Source organism: Macaca thibetana, chromosome 4 (genome assembly GCF_024542745.1).
Source record: "Macaca thibetana thibetana isolate TM-01 chromosome 4, ASM2454274v1, whole genome shotgun sequence".
Lineage (NCBI taxonomy): Eukaryota > Metazoa > Chordata > Mammalia > Primates > Cercopithecidae > Macaca > Macaca thibetana.
The window spans coordinates 32,191,191-32,213,049 of NC_065581.1; the positions used below are offsets into that span (position 1 = coordinate 32,191,191).

General features: G+C 52.0%; 4 protein-coding genes across 9 annotated transcripts; 2 read left to right on the forward strand and 2 right to left on the reverse strand.

The window, feature by feature from the left end:
* Positions 1-388: 388 nt before the first annotated feature.
* On the forward strand, positions 389-13,198 carry LOC126953127 (lymphocyte antigen 6 complex locus protein G6d). Of its 4 annotated transcripts, none has more exons than XM_050788501.1 (6): positions 389-637; positions 1,139-1,468; positions 1,552-1,815; positions 3,714-3,869; positions 9,485-9,607; positions 12,180-13,198. In XM_050788501.1, exons 1-6 carry the CDS (start codon positions 586-588, stop codon positions 12,401-12,403), a joined length of 1,149 nt encoding a protein of 382 aa, XP_050644458.1. In that variant the 5' UTR covers positions 389-585; the 3' UTR covers positions 12,404-13,198. The 4 variants fall into 4 exon arrangements, with proteins under 4 accessions (XP_050644458.1, XP_050644456.1, XP_050644457.1 ...); XM_050788499.1 differs by lacking the exons at positions 9,485-9,607; positions 12,180-13,198 and adding exons at positions 4,040-4,106; positions 4,256-5,771; XM_050788500.1 differs by lacking the exons at positions 9,485-9,607; positions 12,180-13,198 and adding an exon at positions 4,040-4,110.
* On the reverse strand, positions 5,886-7,716 carry LOC126953174 (lymphocyte antigen 6G6e-like). Its single transcript, XM_050788558.1, has 3 exons — positions 7,413-7,716; positions 6,287-6,412; positions 5,886-6,184 (listed from the first exon to the last, which is right to left on the reverse strand). Exons 1-3 carry the CDS (start codon positions 7,537-7,539, stop codon positions 6,072-6,074), a joined length of 366 nt encoding a protein of 121 aa, XP_050644515.1. The 5' UTR covers positions 7,540-7,716; the 3' UTR covers positions 5,886-6,071.
* Positions 13,199-13,246: 48 nt separating the features above from the next.
* LY6G6C (lymphocyte antigen 6 family member G6C) lies at positions 13,247-16,881 on the reverse strand. The gene is made up of 3 exons (XM_050788554.1): positions 16,217-16,881; positions 14,688-14,798; positions 13,247-13,907 (listed from the first exon to the last, which is right to left on the reverse strand). Exons 1-3 carry the CDS (start codon positions 16,266-16,268, stop codon positions 13,693-13,695), a joined length of 378 nt encoding a protein of 125 aa, XP_050644511.1. The 5' UTR covers positions 16,269-16,881; the 3' UTR covers positions 13,247-13,692.
* Positions 16,882-17,941: 1,060 nt separating this feature from the next.
* MPIG6B (megakaryocyte and platelet inhibitory receptor G6b) lies at positions 17,942-21,585 on the forward strand. 3 transcript variants are annotated; one of them, XM_050788521.1, is made up of 6 exons: positions 17,942-18,036; positions 18,231-18,578; positions 18,744-18,834; positions 19,191-19,231; positions 19,350-19,448; positions 19,578-21,585. In XM_050788521.1, the coding sequence occupies exons 1-6, from the start codon at positions 17,976-17,978 to the stop codon at positions 19,649-19,651; spliced, it is 714 nt and encodes a 237-aa protein (XP_050644478.1). In that variant the 5' UTR covers positions 17,942-17,975; the 3' UTR covers positions 19,652-21,585. The 3 variants fall into 3 exon arrangements, with proteins under 3 accessions (XP_050644478.1, XP_050644477.1, XP_050644479.1); XM_050788520.1 differs by having other exon boundaries at positions 19,369-19,448; XM_050788522.1 differs by lacking the exon at positions 18,744-18,834 and having other exon boundaries at positions 17,976-18,036.
* Positions 21,586-21,859: the final 274 nt, after the last annotated feature.

Genomic DNA, 21,859 nt, shown 5'->3' on the forward strand with positions numbered 1-21,859 from the left:
TGGAGTGCGGTAGCACAATCTCGGCTCACTGCAACCTCTGCCTCCTGGGTTCAAGCGATTCTAGTGCCTCTCAGCCTCCTGAGTAGCTGGAATTACAGGCATATGTCACCACGCCCGGCTAATTTTTGTATTTTTTGTAGAGACAGGGTTTCACCATGTTGGCCAGGCTGGTCTTGAACTCCTGACCTCAAGTGATCCACCCAACTCATGGCTGACATTTCTTAGGAGTGAAAGAGACCTCAGAATGTACTTCCAGACTGACAGGAGCTAGACAGGCAGGACCACTTCCCTGCATGGTTTTTTGCATGGAAGTCTTTACTTGAGTCCCTTCGCTGATGTGGAATCAGAAGAGCAAAAAGGTCATCTTCAGAGTGACCTGGGCTGGGTCCTTTTCTCTCCAGGACAGAAAAGTGGTGGTCACTTTTTCCCTAGTAGACATGCTGCTGGACTTTATCGCCCCAGCATTCCCATCCCCTCCAGAGGCCCTTGTCACCCCAGACCAGCGAGTGTGGGCCTTTATCTGGACTCTGCTTCCTCCTTGGGAACACCAGGTCTTGGAGCAAGAGAACTTGGCAGGCTTTCCCCATGGCAGTCTTATTCCTCCTCCTGTTCCTATATGGAACTCCCCAGGCTGCAGGTAAGGGGCAAGAGGTAGGTGATTCCTTAGCTGTTTCCAAGGTTGGGGAGGGACTGCTGCTCTTTCTCTTAGGAGCCTGGCAAAGGCATCTGACTCAAGAAGATAGAATTACCCCAACTGACCTCTTCCTGCCTCTGACACTAGGGAAGACCCAGGGGCAACGAAGATCCAGGTTATGCAGTTTCCTTTATAAAATAAGAAGAATGAGTAAATGCTTTCAGAAAAGTTGAAATGAGTAGAAGAGATGTGGGCATTTGCCAACTCTTTCAGCCCTTTCCCTCTTGCCCTCAGACCCCCTCACTGTCTGGGGGAGAGACAAGGAAAGCCCTTACCCTATTCTCTCCACCTGTCTTATTTTTGTAGCTGTCACTTGAGAAAAGTGGTCACCAGCCAGGCCTGTGCTGGGGGACCCCAGAAGGGGAGGAAGTCAGGGTTGAAGATCAAATGGGGGGTTGTTGATCTGATGGAGGTCTCTGGCCTCATACAACCTTCTTCCCACAGACAACATCCAGGCCATCTATGTGGCCTTGGGGGAGGCAATGGAACTGCCATGTCCCTCACCACCCACTCTACATGGGGACGAACACCTGTCATGGTTCCGCAGCCCTGCAGCAGGCTCCTTCACCACCCTGGTAGCCCAAGTCCGAGTGGGCAGGCCAGCCCCAGACCCTGGAAAACCAGGAAGGGAATCCAGGCTCCGACTGCTGGGGAATTATTCTTTGTGGCTGGAGGGATCCAAGGAGGAAGATGCCGGGCGGTACTGGTGCGCTGTGCTAGGTCAGCACCACAACTACCAGAACTGGAGGGTGTATGACGTCTTGGTGCTCAAAGGTGAGTGGGGGCATGCAGACCAGGGGCTACTGTGGGCCAGGAAGTCTAGGTGAAGAACTGAGGGGTCCCTCTCTCCCTCACAGGATCCCAGTTATCTGCAAGGGCTGCAGATGGATCCCCCTGCAATGTCCTCCTGTGCTCTGTGGTCCCCAGCAGACGCATGGACTCTGTGACCTGGCAGGAAGGGAAGGGTCCCGTGAAGGGCCGTGTTCAGTCCTTCTGGGGCAGTGAGGCTGCCCTGCTCTTGGTGTGTCCTGGGGAGGGGCTTTCTGAGCCCAGGAGCCGAAGACCAAGAATCATCCGCTGCCTCATGACTCACAACAAAGGGGTCAGCTTTAGCCTGGCAGGTAAACCGAGGGAGGAGACGGAAAGGGATGTTCTTTCACCTCAGCCTCCCAAGTAGCTGGAATTACAGGCGCCCGCCACCATGTGCGGATAATTTTTTGAACTTTTAGTAGAGACGAGATTTCACCATTTTGGCCAGGCTAGTCTCAACCTCCTGACCTCTAGTGATCTGCCCACTTCGGTCTCCCAAAGTACTGAGATTATAGGTATGAGCCACTGCGCCTCCCCTAATTTTTAAACTTTTTTGTAGAGACAGGGTCTCACTATGTTGCCCAGTCTGGTCTCAAACTACTAGCCTCAAATGATCTTCCTATCTTGGTCTCCCAGAGTGCTGGGGTTACAGGCATGAACCACCGCACCTGGCTATTTTTTCTTGAAAGGGTGAATTACTATAAAGGGTGTGAGGGGAAAGTGTGGTTATGGCTGGTGGTCTGCTCTGTAGTTGGCTGCCCATGTGTGAGCAGGGGGCATTGCCATTCTCTATTTTTTATTTTGTTTTGTTTATTATTATTATTATTAGGCCAGGCGTGGTGGCTCAAGCCTGTAATCCCAGCACTTTGGGAGGCCGAAGCAGGCGGATCACTTGAGGTTGAGAGTTCAAGACCAGCCTGACCAAAATGGAGAAACTCCGTCTCTACTAAGAATACAAAATTAGCCGGGTATGGTGGCACATGCCTGTAACCCCAGCTACTCGGGAGGCTGAGGCAGGAGAATCACTTGAACCTGGGAGGTGGAGGGTGCAGTGAGCCAAGATCACGCCGTTGCACTCCAGCCTGGGCAACAAGAGCAAAAGTCTATCTTAAAAAAAAAAAATTGTATTTTTAGTAGAGACGGGGTTTCACCATGTTGGCCAGGATGGTCTTGATCTCTGGACCTCATGATCTGCCCGCCTGGGTCTCCCAAAGTGTTAGGATTATAGGTGTGAGCCACCATGCCTGGCCTTTTTTTTTTTTTTTTTTTTTTTGAGATGGAGTCTTGTTCTGTTGCCCAGGCTGGAATGCAGTGGCGCGATCTTGGCTCACTGCAACCTCTGCCTGCTGAGTTCAAGCTGTTCTCCCATCTCAGCCTCCTGAGTAGCTGGGAGTACAGGTGCCTGCCACCATGCCCAGCTAACTTTTGTGTGTGTGTGTGTGTGCGCGCGCGTGTGTATTTTGAGACTGAGTCTCTCTCTGTCGCCAGGCTGGAGTGGAATGGCACGATTCCAGCTCACTGCAACCTCTGACTCCCTGGTTCAAGTGATTCTCCTGCCTCAGCCTCCCAAGTAGCTAAGATTACAGGCATACGCCACCATGTCCAGCTAATTTTTGTATTCTTAGTAGAGCCAGGGTTTCACCATGTTGGCCAGGATGGTCTTGATCTGACATGTGATCCACCCGCCTCGGCCTCCCAAAGTGCTGGGATTACAGGCATGAGCCACAGCGCCTGGTCTCTTTTTTGTGTTTTTAGTAGAGATGGAGTTTCACCATGTTGGTCAGGCTAGTCTCGACCTCCTGACCTCAGGTGATCCACCCATCTCGGCCTCCCAAAGTGCTGGGATTACAGGTGTGAGCCACTGTGCGTGGCCCCAATTTTTATATTTTTAGTAGAGATGGGGTTTCATCATGTTGACCAGGCTGGTCTTGAACTCCTGACCTCAAGTGGTCTGCTTGCCTTGGCCTCCTAAAGTGCTGGGATTACAGGTGTGAGCCACTGTGACTGGCCGCCATTCTCTATTTATGGGTCAGGGTGAGAGGCCTGGAAAGGGGCAGAGTAGGGTGGAGGATATTGAGGGCAGGGAAACTTACAAAGTCTTCTGTTGGAAGAGCCCACCAGACTGTGGAGGGGAGGACTCTCTTTGGGGCACAGGGACAGGCCCCCTCACTGCCTCCTTCCCATCCCTCTGGTCTGGCTCTTACTACAGCCTCCATGGATGCTTCTCCTGCCTTCTGTGCCCCTTCCGTGGGCTGGGACATGTCTTGGATTCTGATGCTGCTGCTCACAATGGGCCAGGGAGTCATCATCCTGGCCCTCAGCATTGTGCTCTGGAGGCAGAGGGTCCGTGGGGCTCCAGTCAGAGGTGAGTCCCTCCCTCCCGGGGGGAAGAAGAGGGCACGTGGGTGGGAGGCAAAGGGCTAGGCTCGCACCCTGCCTTTGTACCCTACCTCCTCTAGGGGAGGGGGCAAGGAACACAGCTCTAAGTTGTCTGCTGACTTCTCTTCTGTATCCCTGATGGCTCCTTCTCCCCAGCTGCCTCGATTCCTCAGTTCAAACCCGAAATCCAGGTCTATGAGAACATCCATTTGGCCCGTCTCGGGTGAGGAACAGCTAGGGAACAGAGGCTTAAATCCCGGAGGGGACTGGGGATGGGAGAGGAAACACGGGTTGGGTTGGGGAGGAGCCCTTGTTCCTGAGGACGTGAAAAGTAGAGGTATCCTTAATCCGTCTCTCTGGAAAACCCCACAGCCCACCTGCCCACAAGACCAGGTGATTTTGGTGACATCTGCTGGGAAGTGTGACCTGCTGTTTCGCTGGCCATCTAGCACCTGGAGTATTCCTCGACAACCTTGGCAAGGGGGGCGGGACTGCGAGTTCGACTTCACCGTCCAGCTGGCGTCCAGCAGCCACCAAGCTGTGTATGGGGAGGGTGGGGGACTGAAGGAAAGGAGGAGCATTATTTTGTGATGTCACCTACAAAAAGGTTTGGTCTCCTGTCTTGTAGCAGCCAGTGGAGGGATGGCCCTGAGCCCATAGTACTGTGGGGTTGAGGGGAGCCTGAGGTTGCTGGTGGGGGCAAGGAGGATGGGTGTGAGCAGGGAGGAGACAGGAATCTGGAGACTTGAGCAATGGTGGGGAATCCATTGCAGCAGAGCTGAAGGACAAATGGGGAAAACTGGGGAAGAGAGAGAAGGGAAGAAACTCAAGTCAGAGAAAGTGGAAAGAGATAGACAGAGAAAGAAAAAAATAGAAGCACCAAGTGGGAGGACGGAGTGACAGAGAAAATGGAAAGACTCAACCCATCTCTAAATTAAGCCAGACCCCCACTACCCAGTGTGTCATCCTCACAAAGAGGAGAGGGAACAAGCACCTTTAATCAACCCCAGACTTCCTCACATGCAAGGGGAGGGAACTGAGTAGGATAGAGATGCCTGTGCTCAGCTCCCACCCGGGGCCCCTCTTTATCCTTCCTTATCCTAGGCACACACTCTTCCCTGTGGCGCTCTACCAGGGCATTCAGAGCATGTGAGCAGCTATCGCCACTCTGGCACTTCCTCCCTGCTGCCCTGGGGTCACACCCTATTTCCCGGGGGCAGAGGGAGTGTCTACTCGGGTTGGCAGGCCCAGTGGGGGTGTATTATTTATTGGGCCGGGGCCATGCTGGGATGTTTGTGAATCATGGGCGAGTCTGGGCTGGTGAAGCGACGGAGGGTATTGATGCTCCCAACTTGGCCATTCCTCAGTCTCAGGCAGAAATGAGCTGAGCTCCAGCCACACCCTCACAAGCAGCTCCACTGGGTGCCCTTTTGTGTCTCTGCTCAAGCTTGGGCCTTACTGGAGAAAAGCTTTCTCAGAAGTCTCACCTAACGCCTTCAGGCTGCAGGGGCTTAAACTAAGCCATTGGCAGGATAAAGGAAGCACATGACACAGATGGAGAATGAGGGGAGTGCTGTGGTCCAGGTTCCAGCTCCAGCCCAACCCACCAAGCAGCTATAGTTCGCTCTTAGAGCTCACACACACACACAGCAGTATCTGCAGTATTCCTGTACTCCTAGATAGACCTTTTATTAAAGCTACTCTTCATAGTCCCCCAAGCCCTCCATCCTGAGCTCCCGACCTACCACATTAGTCTTTCCTAGCAAGACTCTCCTCCTTACCATACCTGATGCCGCTTTGATCCCTTTGCCTGAGATCCACAGTGTCATCAAAATGCCTGCCTTGCCAGTGACTGGGGCTGACAGGGGGCATCAGCAATGGGCATCTAGAAAAGACAAAAGACACAGAATAGGTGTTCTTTATGAGGCTGGACTCTAGGCAGGTGCCTCCCCAGGCCTTGTGAGGGGTCTGTGAGGGGGTCTCCTGAGAGATCTGGGGTCTCTGTACAAAATTAGGTTGTCGGGCATGTCTCAAAGTGTCTGTGCAGGTGTTTCCAGGGCCGTGGTGATGGCGGCGGAATCCTAGGTTGGGGGCTGCAGATCCCGGCGAAGCTGGCCACAAGGAGGGGCAGGGAGGAAAGGAGGCTGGTGAGCTGCCATGGGGAAGCGGCCATGTTGCACAGGTCCTGCTAGCAGCAGTGGTGCCGCAGAATGTAGGAGCGCAGCCAGTAGGTGGCATGGCTCGGCAGAGGGCACTGGGCCCTTGGGAGGTAGCCTTTTCGCTCGATGATCTCACTCTGATCTGTGGGATGAAGGAGGCATGCTGAGGCGGGGGCCACAGGAAAGGCGGGATGGATGGAGGTAGGGAGCCGCCTGGAGAAGGGCCATTGGACCAGAGCCCTACCTGAGGTGCCGATACTGATGCTGCAAGATTCATCGTCCTGACACTTGGTGGGAACAGGGTAGCAGGATTTGGCCAAGCTGCAGGTGTAACAGCGGAGCCTTCCCCGGGCAGGGGACATGGTGAGACCTGTTGAGGCAGCAGAGATTAGGAGAGCAGGAGAGGCAAACCCTCCCTGTGGGGCAGGCAGAGGCTAGATCCGGAGAGGGATCTCAGAGAGAGGTGACACACGAAGCAGAGAGAGGAAAGCTGTGGAACAAGGGAGGAAAGCAGACAGAAGTAGAAAAAGTGACCGGGCGCAGTGGCTCACGCCTGTAATCCCAGCACTTTGGGAGGCCGACGCGGGCGGATCATGAGGTCAGAAGATCAAGACCATCCTGGCTAACATGGTGAAACCCCGTCTCTACTAAAAATACAAAAAATTAACCAGGCATGGTGGCACGTGCCTCTAGTCCCAGCTACTCGGTAGGCTGAGGCAGGATAATCTCTTGAACCCGGGTAGCTGAGGTTGCAGTGAGCTGAGATCATGCCACTGCACTCCAGCCTGGGTGACAGAACAAGACTCTGTCTCAAAAAAAAAAAAAAAAAAAAAAAAAAGAGACACAGAGAAGGGAGGGGAGACGATGCAGGAAAAGAAACAGAGATGGAGGTAAGAGCGGTACAGGGATTGAGAAATGAGCAGACATGAACAGAAGCCATGAGAATCAGAGTCCAACATAAGAAGAATGAGACAAAAAGCCAGACCCAGCAGCAGGGAAGTAGAGGCGGTCAGTGAAAAAGTTAAGTAAATGGCAGCAGAGACAGATAGGAAAATAGAAATTGACATTGACCAAAGGGCCCAGCACAGAAGCAAGAGGTGAAATAAGGGATAGGGGAGACAGGGGTGGGTCAAAGATGCAGCAAGGAGGAGACAGTTATTCTCAAATGCTTTTGAAAGGAAACTCTTCTTTTCCCACCTCATCAGGCTGGCCTTCCCAGTGGCTGGTCTCCCTGAAGTCCCCCACTCCCCCAGATCTCGGCCTCTTCCAGCTCTCCCACCCCTCTCCTCCCCAGCCCTCAGGTTCCTCCACATGCCCTTGTCCCCGCCCCCAGCCCCCTGACCGCTGAAAGTTCCCCAGTTCACCCTTACCCAGTGCACCACAGAGGAACAGGACACAGAGGAAGATGTTGGAGGTGCCCATGGCCAAACGCAGGGTCAGGAATTGGGGAGAGGTGATCTGCATCCTGAGATCCCGGGATTTGTAAAGTTGGAACATTTGAACAAGACAGGGAGGAACCAGGAAACAAACACACCTAGGGAGTGAATCTGGGGGGCGGAACCGTGACCAGATTCACCAGCCTGACCCGCAGGCAGTGGAGGCCCCCAGCCTGCCCCTGCTAGGAGACTGCCCTTGCCTGGAGGGTCTCCTCTGCTCTCTCAGCGTGTTGTCTCTGTAACTTAGCTTCCTCTCCTGCTCCTGAGTTGTGTCTGTCGCCTTCCCTCCTACTCCTCTCCCTCCCTCTCCATGTCTCAAGCTGCTCCCTGGCTCTCTTAGCTTCTCTCTGTCTTTGTTTTCTCTGTCTTTCCCCCTCAGTGCTTTCATGTCCTTCAAGGTCACCCTCCTAAACAACCCTGGCGTGGATCTATTTGAGTGTAGAATCAACAATACCCCCCCACACCCACCCACCCACACGCACACACAAAGCCCAGCTGTATAAGGGTGGACCCCACCCAGCTTCAGATCCCTGTGATCCCCCCAAGCTTCAACATTCCTACCCCATAATTATCCCTGACAGCTTTACTACCTTGGAGGAAAGAAATAATCATGGGTGGGGCTGGAGGGCCAGCCGGGTGTGCTTGCACTGGGGAGAAATCACTAGAAAGGAAGGCATGGGGCCGGGCGCGGTGGCTCAAGCCTGTAATCCCAGCACTTTGGGAGGCCAAGACGGGCGGATCACGAGGTCAGGAGATCGAGACCATCCTGGCTAACCCGGTGAAACCCCGTCTCTACTAAAAAGTACAAAAAACCAGCCGGGCGAGGTGGCGGGCGCCTGTAGTCCCAGCTACACGGGAGGCTGAGGCAGGAGAATGGCGTAAACCCGGGAGGCGGAGCTTGTAGTGAGCTGAGATCTGGCCACTGCACTCCAGCCTGGGCGACAGAGCGAGACTCCATCTCAAAAAAAAAAAAAAAAAAAAAAAAAAAAAGAAAGGCATGGATAGAATTTGGGGTAGGGGGGTGGTGATAGAACCTGGAGGACTGGGGTTGAAGAAATTGGGAAGGAGGAAGGCCCATCTGGGGAATCAGAGCCAGAATGTACCAGGAGGAGTAAGACTAGGAACAGGGAGTGAAGATAGGGGAGACACAGGTGCCCAGGAGAGCAGCTTTTTTAAAAAACATTGATCTCAGGACCTCTTTACACTTTTCAAAGTTACTTAAGACTCTGAAGAGCTTTTCTTTATGAGGTTATATCAATATTTACTATATTAAAAATTAAAACAGATCATTTAAAGTAGGTATTGATTTATTTAAACAATAAAAATAATAAATTATTGCATGCTAACAAAATATGGTTTTGTGAAAAATAACTATTATTTCCCCACAGCACAGTGAGAAGCTGAGCATTGCTTTACATTTTTGTGAATCTAATGTCAGGCTTCGTGGGAGATGCCTGGGTTTTCCTATCTGCTTCTGCATTCAGTCTGTTGGGATATGTTGTTTTCATTGAAGTCCAGTATATGAAGAAAATCTGATCTTACACAGATAGTTGCAAAAGGAAGACCCTCAAGGACCCTGTGAAAGGGTATCAGGGATCCCCAGGGGTTCTTCTTGGTCCACAGTTTCAGGACTGCTGCTGGAGATAAAGGAGTTTGAGGACTCCAGAGGATGCTGAGGGCATGCCGTGGGGCCCCTCCCTGTCCCCACTGGGGCCCCTGGTGCCTGCTGGGGGAGACTCTTTCCTCCTTTTTTTATAGCCCTATAAAGCTCAAGGCAAGGGGGATATAAGGCAGGTAGAATCGGGCTAGGGGAGGGGGGTGGGCGGGAGGTAGAGGCGGTCCTGACACGGGCAGACTGCGATGAAACCCCAGTTTGTTGGGATATTGCTCAGCTCCCTGCTAGGGGCTGCCTTGGGTAAGGAGGCGGCCAGCTAGCCTCTTACACAGGCCTTCTGCCAGCCAGCTCCACTGAGGGCCCAGGTCCAGCGCCTCTTTTCTCCTGCCAGGAAACCGAATGCGGTGCTACAACTGTGGTGGAAGCCCCAGCAGTTCTTGCAAAGAAGCCGTGACCACCTGTGGCGAGGGCAGACCCCAGCCAGGCCTGGAACAGATCAAGCTACCTGGAAACCGTGAGTCCTCCATTTCTCTCTCTTCCCACAGCCTTTCCCTGCCTCCAGCCCCACGTCAATCCTTCTGGCTTCCAGAACCCTCCAGGCTCAGTCTGGCTCTGGGCAGATGGTGCGGCTGTCAGAGGAGAGCAGTCTGTACCCCTTCTGGCTCCTGGCACAGAGCCCCTGAGAGGCCCACAGTCCTTGTGCCCCCACCTCTCCACCTCCTTACTCTCCCAAAAGAGTCTCATAGGCCCCCATCCTGGCTAACACGGTGAAACCCCGTCTCTACTAAAAAATACAAAAAACTAGCCGGGCGAGGTGGCGGGCGCCTGTAGTCCCAGCTATTAGCTCACCCGGGAGGCGGAGCTTGCAGTGAGCTGAGATCCGGCCACTGCACTCCCCTGAGCGAGACTCCGTCTCAAAAAAAAAAAAAAAAAAAAAAAAAAAAAGAGTCTCATAGGCCCATTAGCTCACAGGTGAAGAGCTCTGGCCCTGAAAGGCCAAAGTTAAAACCAAACTTCAAAATTTCGGCATTAGTCAAGGACCAGGGAGGGGTGTGTGTGTGTGTGTGTGTGTGTCTGTCTGTCTGTCTGTCTGTGTGTGTGTGTGTACATATTCTTAATATTTTATTTTAACGTAATTTTGGATTGACAGAAAAGTTGCAGAAATACTCAACTTTTCCTAATGCTGACATCTTACATAACCATGGTACAATTATCAAAATCACAAAATAACATTGATACAATACTACTAACTAATCTACAGACTTTATTTGATTTAGCAGGATCCTACATTGCATTTAGCTCTCGTGTCTTCTTTGTCTCCTCTGATCTGTGCCAGCTCTGTTTTTGTCTTTCATGACCCTGACATATTTGAAGAGCCCTGATAAATTATTTTATACCTAGAGTTTAAAAAAATCACTTTTAGGGCCGGTGCAGTGACTCACACCTGTAATCCCAGCACTTCAGGAGGCCGAGATGGGAGGACCACTTGAGCCCAGGAGTTGAGACCAGTCTGGGCAACATAGGGAGACCCTGTCTCTACAAAAAAAAAAAAAAAAAAGATTAAAAAATTAGCTGGGCATGGTGGCACATGTTTGTAATCCTAGATACTCAGGGGGCTGAAGAGGGAAGATTGCTTGAGCCTGGGAGGTTGAAGCTACAGTGAGCTATGATCATGCCACTATACTCCAGCCTGGGGAACAAAATGAGACCCTGTCTCAAAAAAAAAAAAAAAAAAATCATTTTTAGGCTGGGCTCAGTGGCTCACACTTGTAATCCCAGCACTTTGGGAGGCCAAGGCAGAAGAGTCACCTGAGGTCCGGAGTTTTCGGTAGAGATGGGGTTTCACTGTGTTAGCCAGGATGGTCTCGATCTCCTGACCTCGTGATCCACCCGCCTCGGCCTCCCAAAGTGCTGGGATTACAGATGTGAGCCACCACGCCTGGCCAAAAAATGTTTTTAAAAAATTAGCCAGCCATGGTGGCACACACCTGTAATCTCAGCTTCCTGGGAGGCTGAGGTAGGAGGATTACTTGAACCCAGGAGTTCGAGGCTATAGTGAGCTATGATTGCACCACCACACTCCAGCCTGAGTGACAGAGCAAGACCTTTTCTCTAAAAATAAATAAAATCATTTTTAGATTTAAAAAAAAAATTTACGTGCCAGATGCAGTGGCTCACGCCTGTAGTCCCAGCACTTTGGGAGGCCAAGGCAGGTGGATAACCTGAGGTCCGGAGTTTGAGACTAGCCTGACCAACATGGAGAAACCCTGTCTCTACTAAAAATACAAAATTAGCCAGGTGTGGTGGTGCATGCCTGTAATCCCAGCTACTCGGGAACCTGAGGCAGGATAATTGCTTGAACCCAAGAGGTGGAGGTTGCGGTGAGCTGAGATTGCACCATTGCACTCCAACTGGGCAACAAGAGTGAAACTCCATCTCAAAAAAAAAAAAAAAATTTACATATACTTGATATACTAAAAATTATTTTATAGAATGTCCCTCAGGCCAGGCACAGTGGCTCAAGCCTGTAATCCCAGCACTTTGGGAGGCTGAGACGGGCGGATCACGAGGTCAGGAGATCGAGACCATCCTGGCCTACACGGTGAAACCCCGTCTCTACTAAAAAATACAAAAAACTAGCCGGGCGAGGTGGCGGGTGCCTGTAGTCCCAGCTACTCAGGAGGCTGAGGCAGGAGAATGGCGTAAACCCGGGAGGTGGAGCTTGCAGTGAGCTGAGATCCTGTCACTGCACTCCAACCTGGGCGACAGAGCGAGACTCCGTCTCAAAAAAAAAAAAAAAAAAAAAGAATGTCCCTCAATTTATATTTATCTGATATTTGCCATGATGAGATTGAGGTCATGCATTTTAAGCAAGAATACTGCAGAAGTGACGTTGCGTCCTTCTCACTGCATCACATCAGGAGTTTACAATGTCAATGCATTAACTTTGATCACTTGGTTTCAGGGAGGTGTTTTTTGAGGGGGCTGAAAATCCCTTTGGGCTCCTTGAAATCACATCTGCTCTGCCCCAGAAGGCAAGTCCTGAAGCCAGGAGTCCAACACCCCAGTTTCATTCTCTCTCTCAGCCCCAGTGACCTTGATTCACCAACATCCAGCCTGCGTCGCAGCCCGTCATTGCAATCAAGTGGAGACAGAGTCGGTGGGAGACGTGACTTATCCAGCCCACAGGGACTGCTACCTGGGAGACCTGTGCAACAGCGCCGTGGCAAGCCACGTGGCCCCTGCATGCATTTTGGCTGCAGCAGCTACCGCCCTGACCTGTCTCTTACCAGGACTGTGGAGCGGGTAGTGGGAGTAGGAGTAGAGAAAGGAGGAAGGGAGCAAGGGAACAAGGGACATCTGAACATCTAATGTGAGAAGACAGGCATCCTTCTGTGAGTCATTAAAATCTATGCACCACTCTACAGCTGACTGGAAAATTGCATCTATCTTTGGTTGATGGGAGGACTTAAAGGGTAATATGGGGCATCCAGGTTCTAGTTTGGGGGTTACCAAGCAACAGCGGGCTTAATTACAGTGGTGCACTCCTTAACCAACTAAACCCCAAAGGACGATGGCTTCTCTGCCTTCTGTGGCTCCTGGATCCTGTTGCTAGGTTGAATCTTCCTTAGCAATGAGATTCACTGAGTGGGGTTGCCAGGGTTTTGCGAGCCTGAGTCTGGGTTTGCTCCCCTTTCTCCCATTTGCAACTTGGCTCCCAATAGGACTATTTTGAATTGAGAAAAGAAATGTAAAAAGTGTGATAGGTAAAAACTGCTTGGTGCCCTACTTACTAACCAGGCCAGGTGAGGCCTCTGACTCTAACCTGAGAGAAACTGAAGAAACAGGGTCTCGGGCCCCATCCCCATGTGCCTCTCCTATCCTTTCTGGAGAGCCCTCAAGCCAGGCTGCACCTTCTTCTTGGCAATACATCAGGGGTGTGGCCTAAATTTGGGATATGAGTTGTTGTGTGCCACCTGGAGACACTGGAAGGGAGGATGAAGACCTGAAAAACCTGTTTCTCCATTTGCCCCAGCCCAGCCTCCCAGGGAACCTCCCTGAAGGATTCCTGTGTAAGGGTGGGAGGTTGAGAGTATTATTTCCTGGGAGGTGACCTGACCCTTAGGTCTTCTGATAATTAATGTGCATTTTATCAGACTCAGACATTTATTACTCAAAACGGAAAGAGGTCAGTATGGGGGATGGGGTACGTATGGGAGCCTATACAGTGAGGTCATCAGGTCCTTGTGGGAGCCTTCACTGGGGACAAGACAGAAGCCCCATTTCAGGCCCAGATCCCAATCCCTTCTCAAGAAGGGGACAGTAGAGTGTAGGAAGCAAAGTGGGGAGCCCTTCTAGGAGCCAATGGAGGCCCTGGAAAGAAGTGGGAAGGGACCCGGAAAGAGCAGTGAAGGGTGTGAGGTGGGAAGGATGGATGAGGAGACCTCTCAGAACAGTGTTTAATGGGAGCTGGAGAGAGACCATTAAAGAAATGGGAGCTAGGGAGAGACTATTCTGTAAAACCAGGGGATATGGAGACACAGGGAGAGAGGCTCAGGCCAAGGCAGGTGGGAGGAGGGGCAGCCAATGGAATGAGTCTCACTGCAGCAGCCAGAGGCCAAGGCCAGCCAAGGAGGTAAGGAAGACAAGGCCCAGGGCTGGAGTGGGCCGGGGGCCTGCACTGTTGCAGTTGTCCTTGTTGCAGCAGGTGGTGTTATATGTCAGGCCCAGCTTGCGGTTGGTTTGGTTGAAGGCCTCCTGACAGGGCTCTTCTGGTGTGCCACAGCGCAGATTGGAGAAAACCCACATCTTACCTAGGAGTGGGAATGGGCAGGGAATCAGCTAGGATGGGCACCTGGCATGCCTGTGTCCACCTCCCCACCCCATCCACCCACCTAGGCTTCCTTCCCTCCCAACTCTGTCCCTGGCCCTCCCCTTCTCTTTTCTCAGTCTGATCTTCCTCCTGCACGTCCTTACCCACCACTCCCCTAGTCCCGGTTCTATCACTTGCTGGCCATAAGGCCTTGGACCTGTTACTCTCTCTCTCTTTTTTTTTTTTTTTCAAGACAGAGTCTTATTCTCACCCAGGCTGGAGTGCAGTGGTGCCATCTCAGCTCACTGCAACCTCTGCCTCCCAGGTTTAACCAATTCTCCTGCCTCAGCCTCCCGAGTAGCTGGGATTACAGGCGCCCACCACCATGCCTGGCTAATTTTTGTATTTTTAGTAGAAATGGGGTTTCACCATGTTGGCCAGGCTGGTCTTGAACTCCTGACCTCAAGTGATCCACCTGCTTTGGCCTCCCAAAGTGCTGGAATTACAGGCATGAGCCACCATGCCTGGTTGTGTTACTGTCTCTTTTTGAGGCCGTTTTCTCAATATAATAATAGCAACCACATCACAGGGTTGTCATGAACACTAATTGAAAAAAAGACATGCAAAGACATAGAATGTTGCACACAATCATCTTTGGCCAAATAATATCATTGCTATAATCCTCTGCTTCTCTGTCTCAGTCTTAGCCCCATTTGGGCCTCAATCCTGGCCATAGAGTCTCCCACCTCCCTGCTCTCCCCACTAAGGAAGGGGATGTTACCAAGGTATGCATGTGTTGTCAGGCATTGCTGTCCTGGCTCCAGGCGGCAGGACTGCCGGTCCACACAGCCCAGCACAGGGACCTTGTAGCAGGAGTGACAGCGAATGTCAGCTGGGAAGACACAAGTCAGGCTGAGGTGGTCTCTGACTTACCTGGGGATAAGCTGAGCTGGGGGCGGGAGTGGAGGGTGGAGAAGAGCCCATCACGTAGGTGCTCCAACCTGTTTGGCTGTTTGGTCTAGTAAGCACAGAGCAGGTGAGTGATGCAGGGAAAATGGAAAGTAGGCGGCAGGTAAGGGTAGAGTTGTTGCTTTGTGAAAGACCCACGCCCTACATATCTTCCTTCACTCCACCCCGTTTGGAGATGAGTCAAGAGGGACAGAGCTATGAACAAAAACATGGGGCTGGAGATAGATGGAATGTGAGGAAGATACCATGGGGAAAGAATGTGGGTGGTGAAGGAGGAGATGGAAACTTAAAAGAAGAAGAAATAATAAAAATGAAAATCATGACTGTTACAACACTGTCAGAAATGTCTTGGAACTTGAGGTTGGCGAGAAAGCCATTTGTGGCCAGCTTTAGCAATTTACAATTTACTCTTCACCTCCTGGAGCTGGCAAGAGTGTGGGAAGAGGAACCAGACCTGAATAGAATCCTCTCACCCCAGTAGCTCTTCAGCAGAAAGGAATGATACCTGAGAGACAGATCACCAGATTCCATCCTAGCACCTTATCAAAATGGAGAGGGTGGATACAGAAGGCGGTACCCCAAAGTTCCTGCTTCAGTTAATTCAAGGTTTAGGCAGGCAAGTTTGGTGACGCAGGGTCCAAGGGTGGAGGAGCCTGGTAAGTGCACCTCAGTGAAATCCACCTCACCCTGGAGGTGAGTGGCCCAGTTGTCCCTTCTTCAGAAGGTTCACGAAAATGCTCTATCTCCATGGAGGCTCTTAGATGTCACTGCAACCATCTAGAAAGCTTGTATCCCTGGTAGGGGAGTGGGTATGCAACCCAGGAGGGGAGTAGAGGGTATCTAGGAAAGGCCATGGCTGAGGGACTGAACATCTGAGTCCCTGATGGAGTAGATGGGGAGGGTGGGCTACAAAAGGAGCCTGGGACTGGATGCCTAGGTCTTTGAGAGGACAACTTACTGAGCACAGCAGATAGAGAAGAAGGCAGGTAAGCTAGATTCTGGAGAGCTGCATATTGAAGTGGGGCTGGTTGGGGAACTGGATACCAGAGTTTCCAAAGAGGGGACACCTTGGAGTGGGGAACAGGGGACCCAGAGCCCTGGCAGGTGAGAGAAATGGGTCTGTCTTGGAGGTGGGGAGGATGGATGGAGACCTGGCATTTTGAGAAACAGAGCAAGGAGGCTGTCATAGGGAAGCCTGGTCTTGGTGGCATAGGAGAGCTGAGCCAGTTGGGGCTGGGGGTGTTGGGATCCCGAGTGGTGGGTAGGGCAGGGAAGTGGGTAAAGCAGGGTGTAAAGGTCCTGACCAGGCAAACCAGGTCCTTGGGGCCCCCAGGTGCTCACCTGAGACCCAGCAGAGCAGAGCAGACAGGGTGAGCAGCAAAAGGGCTTTCATGGCGAGGGTCCTGAGAATGGTGGCAACCACAGCAGCTGCTAAAGTAGAATCCAGCTCTGGGAGTTGAGTGGCCTTTTTGGAACTTATAAACCTAAAGGCTCCTCCCTTCACTGCCTCTGATAGCCCCTCCCTTCCCACTTACTACACAGCTGACCAGAGAAAAGACAAGGGGTGGGGAGGCACTGAGCAGGACAGAGTGGGAAGTAGGGATGGGAGAGAGGGATGGGGGAGGGCAGGTGCCACTAGTGGCCAATGCCATTGTGGTTCTTGGTTTCAGGCCAAGATGCCCTTCCTGGCCCCCTGCTAACAGTCCTGCTGCTGAGTCCTCTGAAGGAGCATCATCAAAGGCCTCTGTGATTTACAGTGTCCATGGTGGTAGCTTCTGCTGGTTCCTGGGAAATGGACAAAAGGATGAGGCCCAAATTAATTGCTGAATTTGGGTCCCTGGGTCCCTGCTGGACATTGATAGGGACATGCTGGTGGAAATTGGGGATGGAATGGGTCAAATTAATCTCCATTCAGGCCCCACTCGGTCTTTCCAATGCCTGCTCAGCCATCAGTGACTCACTGATGGCTTCTGTGATGCCATAGCAGCAGAGGCAGGGGCTGGGGCTACTCATCTAGGGGAGCCACCACAGGTCTGCTAAGTAGGGGCTGCCTCAGGCTCCCATGAAGGTTCTCAGGACGTCACCTCGGCTCCACTTGCACTTGGTGTGACCTTGTTGCTCCAGTCCAGCAGCAGCAATTGTCCTAGGTGTGGCTGTGTGCACCTGCTCCAAAGCACCTCCCCAATCAAAACCTGCCAACTTGGGCAGGGCACCAAGGCAGGAGGAACAGCATGGGCACAGAGAGGTGAGGTAGAAGCTAAAATAAGAATAGAAATAGTAGGCTGGGGGTGGTGGCTCATGCCAGCAGTCTCAGCACTTTGGGAGGCCGAGGTGGGTGGATCACAAGGTCAAGAGATCAAGACCATCCTGGCCAACATGGTGAAACCCCGTCTCTACTAAAAATACAAAAATTAGTTGGGTGTGGTGGTGTGTGCCTGTAGTCCCAGCTACTCGGGAGGCTGAGGCAGGAGAATCACTTGAATCCAGGAGGCAGAGGTTGCAGTGAGTCGAGATTGCACTCCAGCCTGGCAACAGAGCAAGACTCTGTCTCAAAAAATAATAATAATAATAAAAATAATAGAAATAGTAATAATAATGGCAAGTACTTACATAGTGATCCTACGTATTCTAAGCAGTTTACATGCATTACTTTATTTCGTTATCACAATACCCTACAAAATAGGGATTTTTGTTGTTGTTGTTGTTGTTTTTGAGACAGGGTCTGGCTGGCTCTGTCGCCCAGGCTGGAGTGCAATGGCCTGATCACAGTTCACTGCAACCTGGACCTCCTGAGCTCAAGCGATCCTCCCTCCTCAGCCTCGTAAGTAGCCTGGATTACAGGCGCGCCTGAAAAGTTAAGCAGGCAAAAGTGTTTGTGTAAATTGGCCCGAGCACACATTTTAAGTGAGCACCATCTGAAGACTCTGAGTTTGCCTGCGAGGATTCCCAAAGGGATCTGGGTAGTTGGTGGCCCCGCCCCCTCTCTTATCGGAGCCCCCCAGCCCCTCCGTTCTCCTCACCCCCAACTTCCCTCCGGTCCCCCCCCAACCCGCCCCACGCCGCTGATTCGCTCGCAGCTTCTCCTCACCACATCCCAACCATGGCTGTGTTTCTGCAGCTGCTACCGCTGCTGCTCTTGAGGGCCCAAGGGAACCAAGGGGGTAAGCGATCCCTGGGAGAGTTGTGATAGATGCAGAGGGGCTAAAGCAAGAAAGGGGCCGCCTAGTAGGGTGGGTTGTGTGTGGGAAGATCCAGGATGGCTGGAGTGCAGAAGAGAGAAGAGAAAGAGGAGACGGGATGGGGGGTCATCTTGCCCTATGGACCGGCCCTAACCACAGCCTCCGGCCTCTCCTAGCTTCTCTGGACGGCCGCCCTGGGGACCGGGTGAATCTCTCTTGCGTAGGAGTCTCTCACCCCATCCGCTGGGTCTGGGCGCCCAGCTTTCCGGCCTGCAAGGGCCTCTCCAAAGGACGCCGACCGATCCTGTGGGCCTCTTCGAGCGGGACCCCTACCGTGCCTCCCCTCCAGCCTTTTGTAGGCCGCCTTCGCTCCCTGGACTCTGGTATCCGGCGGCTGGAGCTCCTCTTGAGCGCGGGGGACTCGGGCACCTTTTTCTGCAAGGGCCGCCACGAGGACGAGAGCCGTACAGTGCTTCACGTGCTGGGGGACAGGACCTATTGCAAGACTCCCGGGCCTACACATGGTAGGTCCAGGCCTGTGCGCACAAGGGAACTTAACTCCGACACATACCCGGAGGAGGGAAGAGGATGGAAGAGGGCCTTGGCTGGGGGTTCTTGAGCGGGAGAGCTGGCTCTCTCTCGTCAAACCCCTGACCTCAGCATCCCTCCCTGCCATGCCTTTCCCCCAGGGTCCCTGTATCCCCAGCTCCTGATCCCGCTGCTGGGCGCTGGGCTGGTGCTGGGACTGGGAGCTTTGGGCCTGGTCTGGTGGCTGCACAGGTGAGCAGGAGGGACCTGGCCTGGTTAAATGGGAGTGACCAGAGGTGGAAAGGGCAGGACCAGAACCTTCGCAAAAGAAAGAGCTAGACCTAGAGCTCTGGTCCTGTCTTGGCGAAGAATGGGAGAGGTCAAAGGTGGGAGCGAGGCTGCTGGCTGGTGAGTAGAGCCCAGCCAGAGGAGATGAGCTGGAAGTGCAGCAGAGTCAGAGCCTGGGCTGGACTGTCAGTGGGGGTAGAGTCTAAGTTGTTTCTGGTCTGAGCCTTCAAGTTGCTGGACTGTCCTTGGCGCGGCCTGAGTCCCAGGAGAACCAGTGAGACAAGACTGGTGGCTCTCAAAGACTCAAATGTCCCTTACAGGCGCCTGCCCCCGCAACCGATTCGACCACTCCCTAGATTTGGTGAGACTAACTCCACCCCGTTTTCTTTCTCCTACACACCCACTCCCCACCCCTCAATTCCTAAGTCTGAGCCCTTGCTGGGAACAGACATGTTGGTCACCTTCTCTCCATCCTTCAGCTCTGTCCCCCCCACATAGCTCCACTTGTGAAAACCGAGCCCCAGAGGCCAGTAAAGGAGGAAGAGCCCAAGATTCCAGGGGACCTGGACCAGGAACCGGTAAGGGCATGGGGATGGGAAGGGGATGGCCAGAATCTCTGAGGAATATGGACCAAAAAAAAAAAAAAAGGCCTGAACCCCAAGGGAGACTGTGGAGACCATCTTGTCTTCCTGCCCTTCCTCCTCCAGAGCCTGCTCTATGCGGATCTGGACCATCTAGCCCTCAGCAGGCCCCGCCGGCTGTCCACAGTGGACCCTGCTGATGCCTCCACCATCTATGCGGTTGTAGTTTGAAGGGAAGCCCTTACTCCAAACCTCCCAAGCTAGGGGATCCCAGCTACCCATAATCCCTCTCCCCTCCTTGATCCCTCACCTGGAAGAGGAAGGCACCATGGTATAGAAATAAGTGCTAGACTGGGAGTCGGGAGACCTGGGCTCTAGGCTGTCTCTGCCACTGATCTTACTCCTAAACTTACTCACATCTCTCCTATAACCTCCATGTCTCCCTCACCACCGGTGTCGTCTGCATATCCAATCAAGCCCTAGCTCCTATCTCACGACATCAAAAGTCCCAGACAGTTGCCTTATCTCTTCCCTTCCCTTCACAGTCAAGCTTTGGAACCAGGGGCATACACCTGCCTCTTCCATTTTCTTCTCCTTCACTTTATCCCCACTGCTCATCTGTTGAAATTGCTTATCTGCTCTCCATAAGATTGCCAGTAACGTCCTAAGAGCCACACCCAGTAGACATTTTTAGCATTCATCTGGTTTGGTCTCCGATTACTCCATTCCTTTTTTTTTTTTTTTTTTTTTTTGAGATAGAGTCTCGCTCTGTCGCCCAGGCTGGAGTGCAGAGGCATAATCTCGGCTCACTGCAAGCTCCGCTTCCCGGGTTCACGCCATTCTCCTGCCTCTGCCTCCTGAGTAGCTGGGACTACAGGCGGCTGCCAAGACGCCCAGCTAATTTTTTGTATTTTTGGTAAAGACGGGGTTTCACTGTGTTAGCCAGGATGGTCTTGATCTCCTGATCTCGTGATCCACCCGCCTCGACCTCCCAAAGTGCTGGGATTATAGGTGTGAGCCACAGCGCCCAGCCTGATTACTCCATTCTTTAAACTCTATTTTACTTTGTTGCTGGTGTTTTCTTTTTGGACTCCTCTTCCTTGCTCCATATCCCTACAGTATTCCCCATCATTCTAGGTTTGTCCCTTTCTGTTCTTCTGGGACACTCTCATCCACAGTCAGTCCTCAGCCCCCACCTCTGCAAATGACACCGAGAACTCTGTCTGGCTCAGATCTCAGATTTGGGATTAACAAACTTCCCCTTAAACATTCTGCCTGACTGACCTCAGGCATTTTGCACTCCGAATGTCAAACCCAACTCATTGTCATCTCTGAAGCTGCTCACTTAATTCTCCTCTGCATTCTCTTTAACAACCCAGTTGCCCAACCCAGAAACTGGGAGTCACGCAGACCTCCTTCCTCTCTTACTCCCACACAGTGAGCCATAAAGTCCAGTCTTTCTATCTTAACATCACTGTCAAACCCACACTCTATTCCATGACCAGTGCTGCCAAGTGAATGTACTCTCCTCACTTCCTTCCTGGATTACCCATAGCCCCACCTCATCCTCCTACCCTTGCTTTCCTCCCTGAAGTCAGAGAGATGCTACTCAAGAGATAACTGCTTCTGACAGCCCTTATTACAGAACTGAAGTACTCTCCTTAGCTTCAGCTCTGTGCCCACATGCCTTGGCTTTGGATACAACATACTACAGCACTTTGTCCACTCTCCAGGCTTATCTCTGTCACTCCACATGCACATCTTAGAAAATGCCAGCCTTAAGAGAATTCTCCCTAGCCCCAAAACGTCTTTGCCCAGTGCAATTCCTTCTTTCTGTAGTACCGCTTTCCCTCCTCCACACTATCTGCCTGGCTAATTCTTATTTATCCTCAGTTCAAGTGTGGCCTTCTCTGGGAAGCTGATCCTCCTGGCCCACCCCTTGTATATACTTTGATGCCCTAGGGCACACCACCTTTATTTCCCTCATAGAAACAGCCTTCTGTAAATTGTTCCATCACATCACAACCTATATTTCAATTTGTAAGAAATTTGCATGTACTGTGAGCTCCCCACCATCAGGAGACCAACCCTTTTGATATCATTACTAAGCCTCAGTAAATGAATGAATGAAAAATGAATGTCCCTGGAAGCGTCATTTCTTTTTCTTTATCAAATAGGGGTGGACTGGTAATCTACCAGTCTCTGAATCATCTGACTTTTAGATAAATTCAGTGAGCAATCCATCCGTACACTCTTTTCTCTGCCCTGGACACACTTCCCACGATAGAAATTCTGTCTTGTCCATCTTTTGCGCAAGTTCCTATGACATGGTTGGGCAATGAGTTGGTAAGTATCTAACAAGTTTTTTGAATGAGAGGCCTTCTTCCCTGCACTGACCCCAACCCCAG

Bases quoted from the DNA above. Each gene is read 5' to 3' on its own strand.
- LOC126953127 (XM_050788501.1), top strand. From the start codon at position 586: ATGGCAGTCTTATTCCTCCTCCTGTTCCTATATGGAACTCCCCAGGCT. The intron at 1,816-3,713 runs GTAAACCGAGGG...CTCTTACTACAG, and splicing joins GGTCAGCTTTAGCCTGGCAG to CCTCCATGGATGCTTCTCCT. The intron at 9,608-12,179 runs GTGAGTCCTCCA...TCTCTCTCTCAG, and splicing joins GATCAAGCTACCTGGAAACC to CCCCAGTGACCTTGATTCAC.
- LOC126953174 (XM_050788558.1), bottom strand. From the start codon at position 7,539: ATGTTCCAACTTTACAAATCCCGGGATCTCAGGATGCAGATCACCTCT. The intron at 6,413-7,412 runs GTAAGGGTGAAC...CTGCCTCAACAG, and splicing joins GTTCCTCTGTGGTGCACTGG to GTCTCACCATGTCCCCTGCC. The intron at 6,185-6,286 runs GTAGGGCTCTGG...TTCATCCCACAG, and splicing joins CATCAGTATCGGCACCTCAG to ATCAGAGTGAGATCATCGAG.
- LY6G6C (XM_050788554.1), bottom strand. From the start codon at position 16,268: ATGAAAGCCCTTTTGCTGCTCACCCTGTCTGCTCTGCTCTGCTGGGTC. The intron at 14,799-16,216 runs GTGAGCACCTGG...GTGTCTTCCCAG, and splicing joins TCTGCTCTGCTGGGTCTCAG to CTGACATTCGCTGTCACTCC. The intron at 13,908-14,687 runs GTAACATCCCCT...TCCCACTCCTAG, and splicing joins GACAACACATGCATACCTTG to GTAAGATGTGGGTTTTCTCC.
- MPIG6B (XM_050788520.1), top strand. From the start codon at position 17,976: ATGGCTGTGTTTCTGCAGCTGCTACCGCTGCTGCTCTTGAGGGCCCAA. The intron at 18,037-18,230 runs GTAAGCGATCCC...GGCCTCTCCTAG, and splicing joins GGCCCAAGGGAACCAAGGGG to CTTCTCTGGACGGCCGCCCT. The intron at 18,579-18,743 runs GTAGGTCCAGGC...CCTTTCCCCCAG, and splicing joins GACTCCCGGGCCTACACATG to GGTCCCTGTATCCCCAGCTC.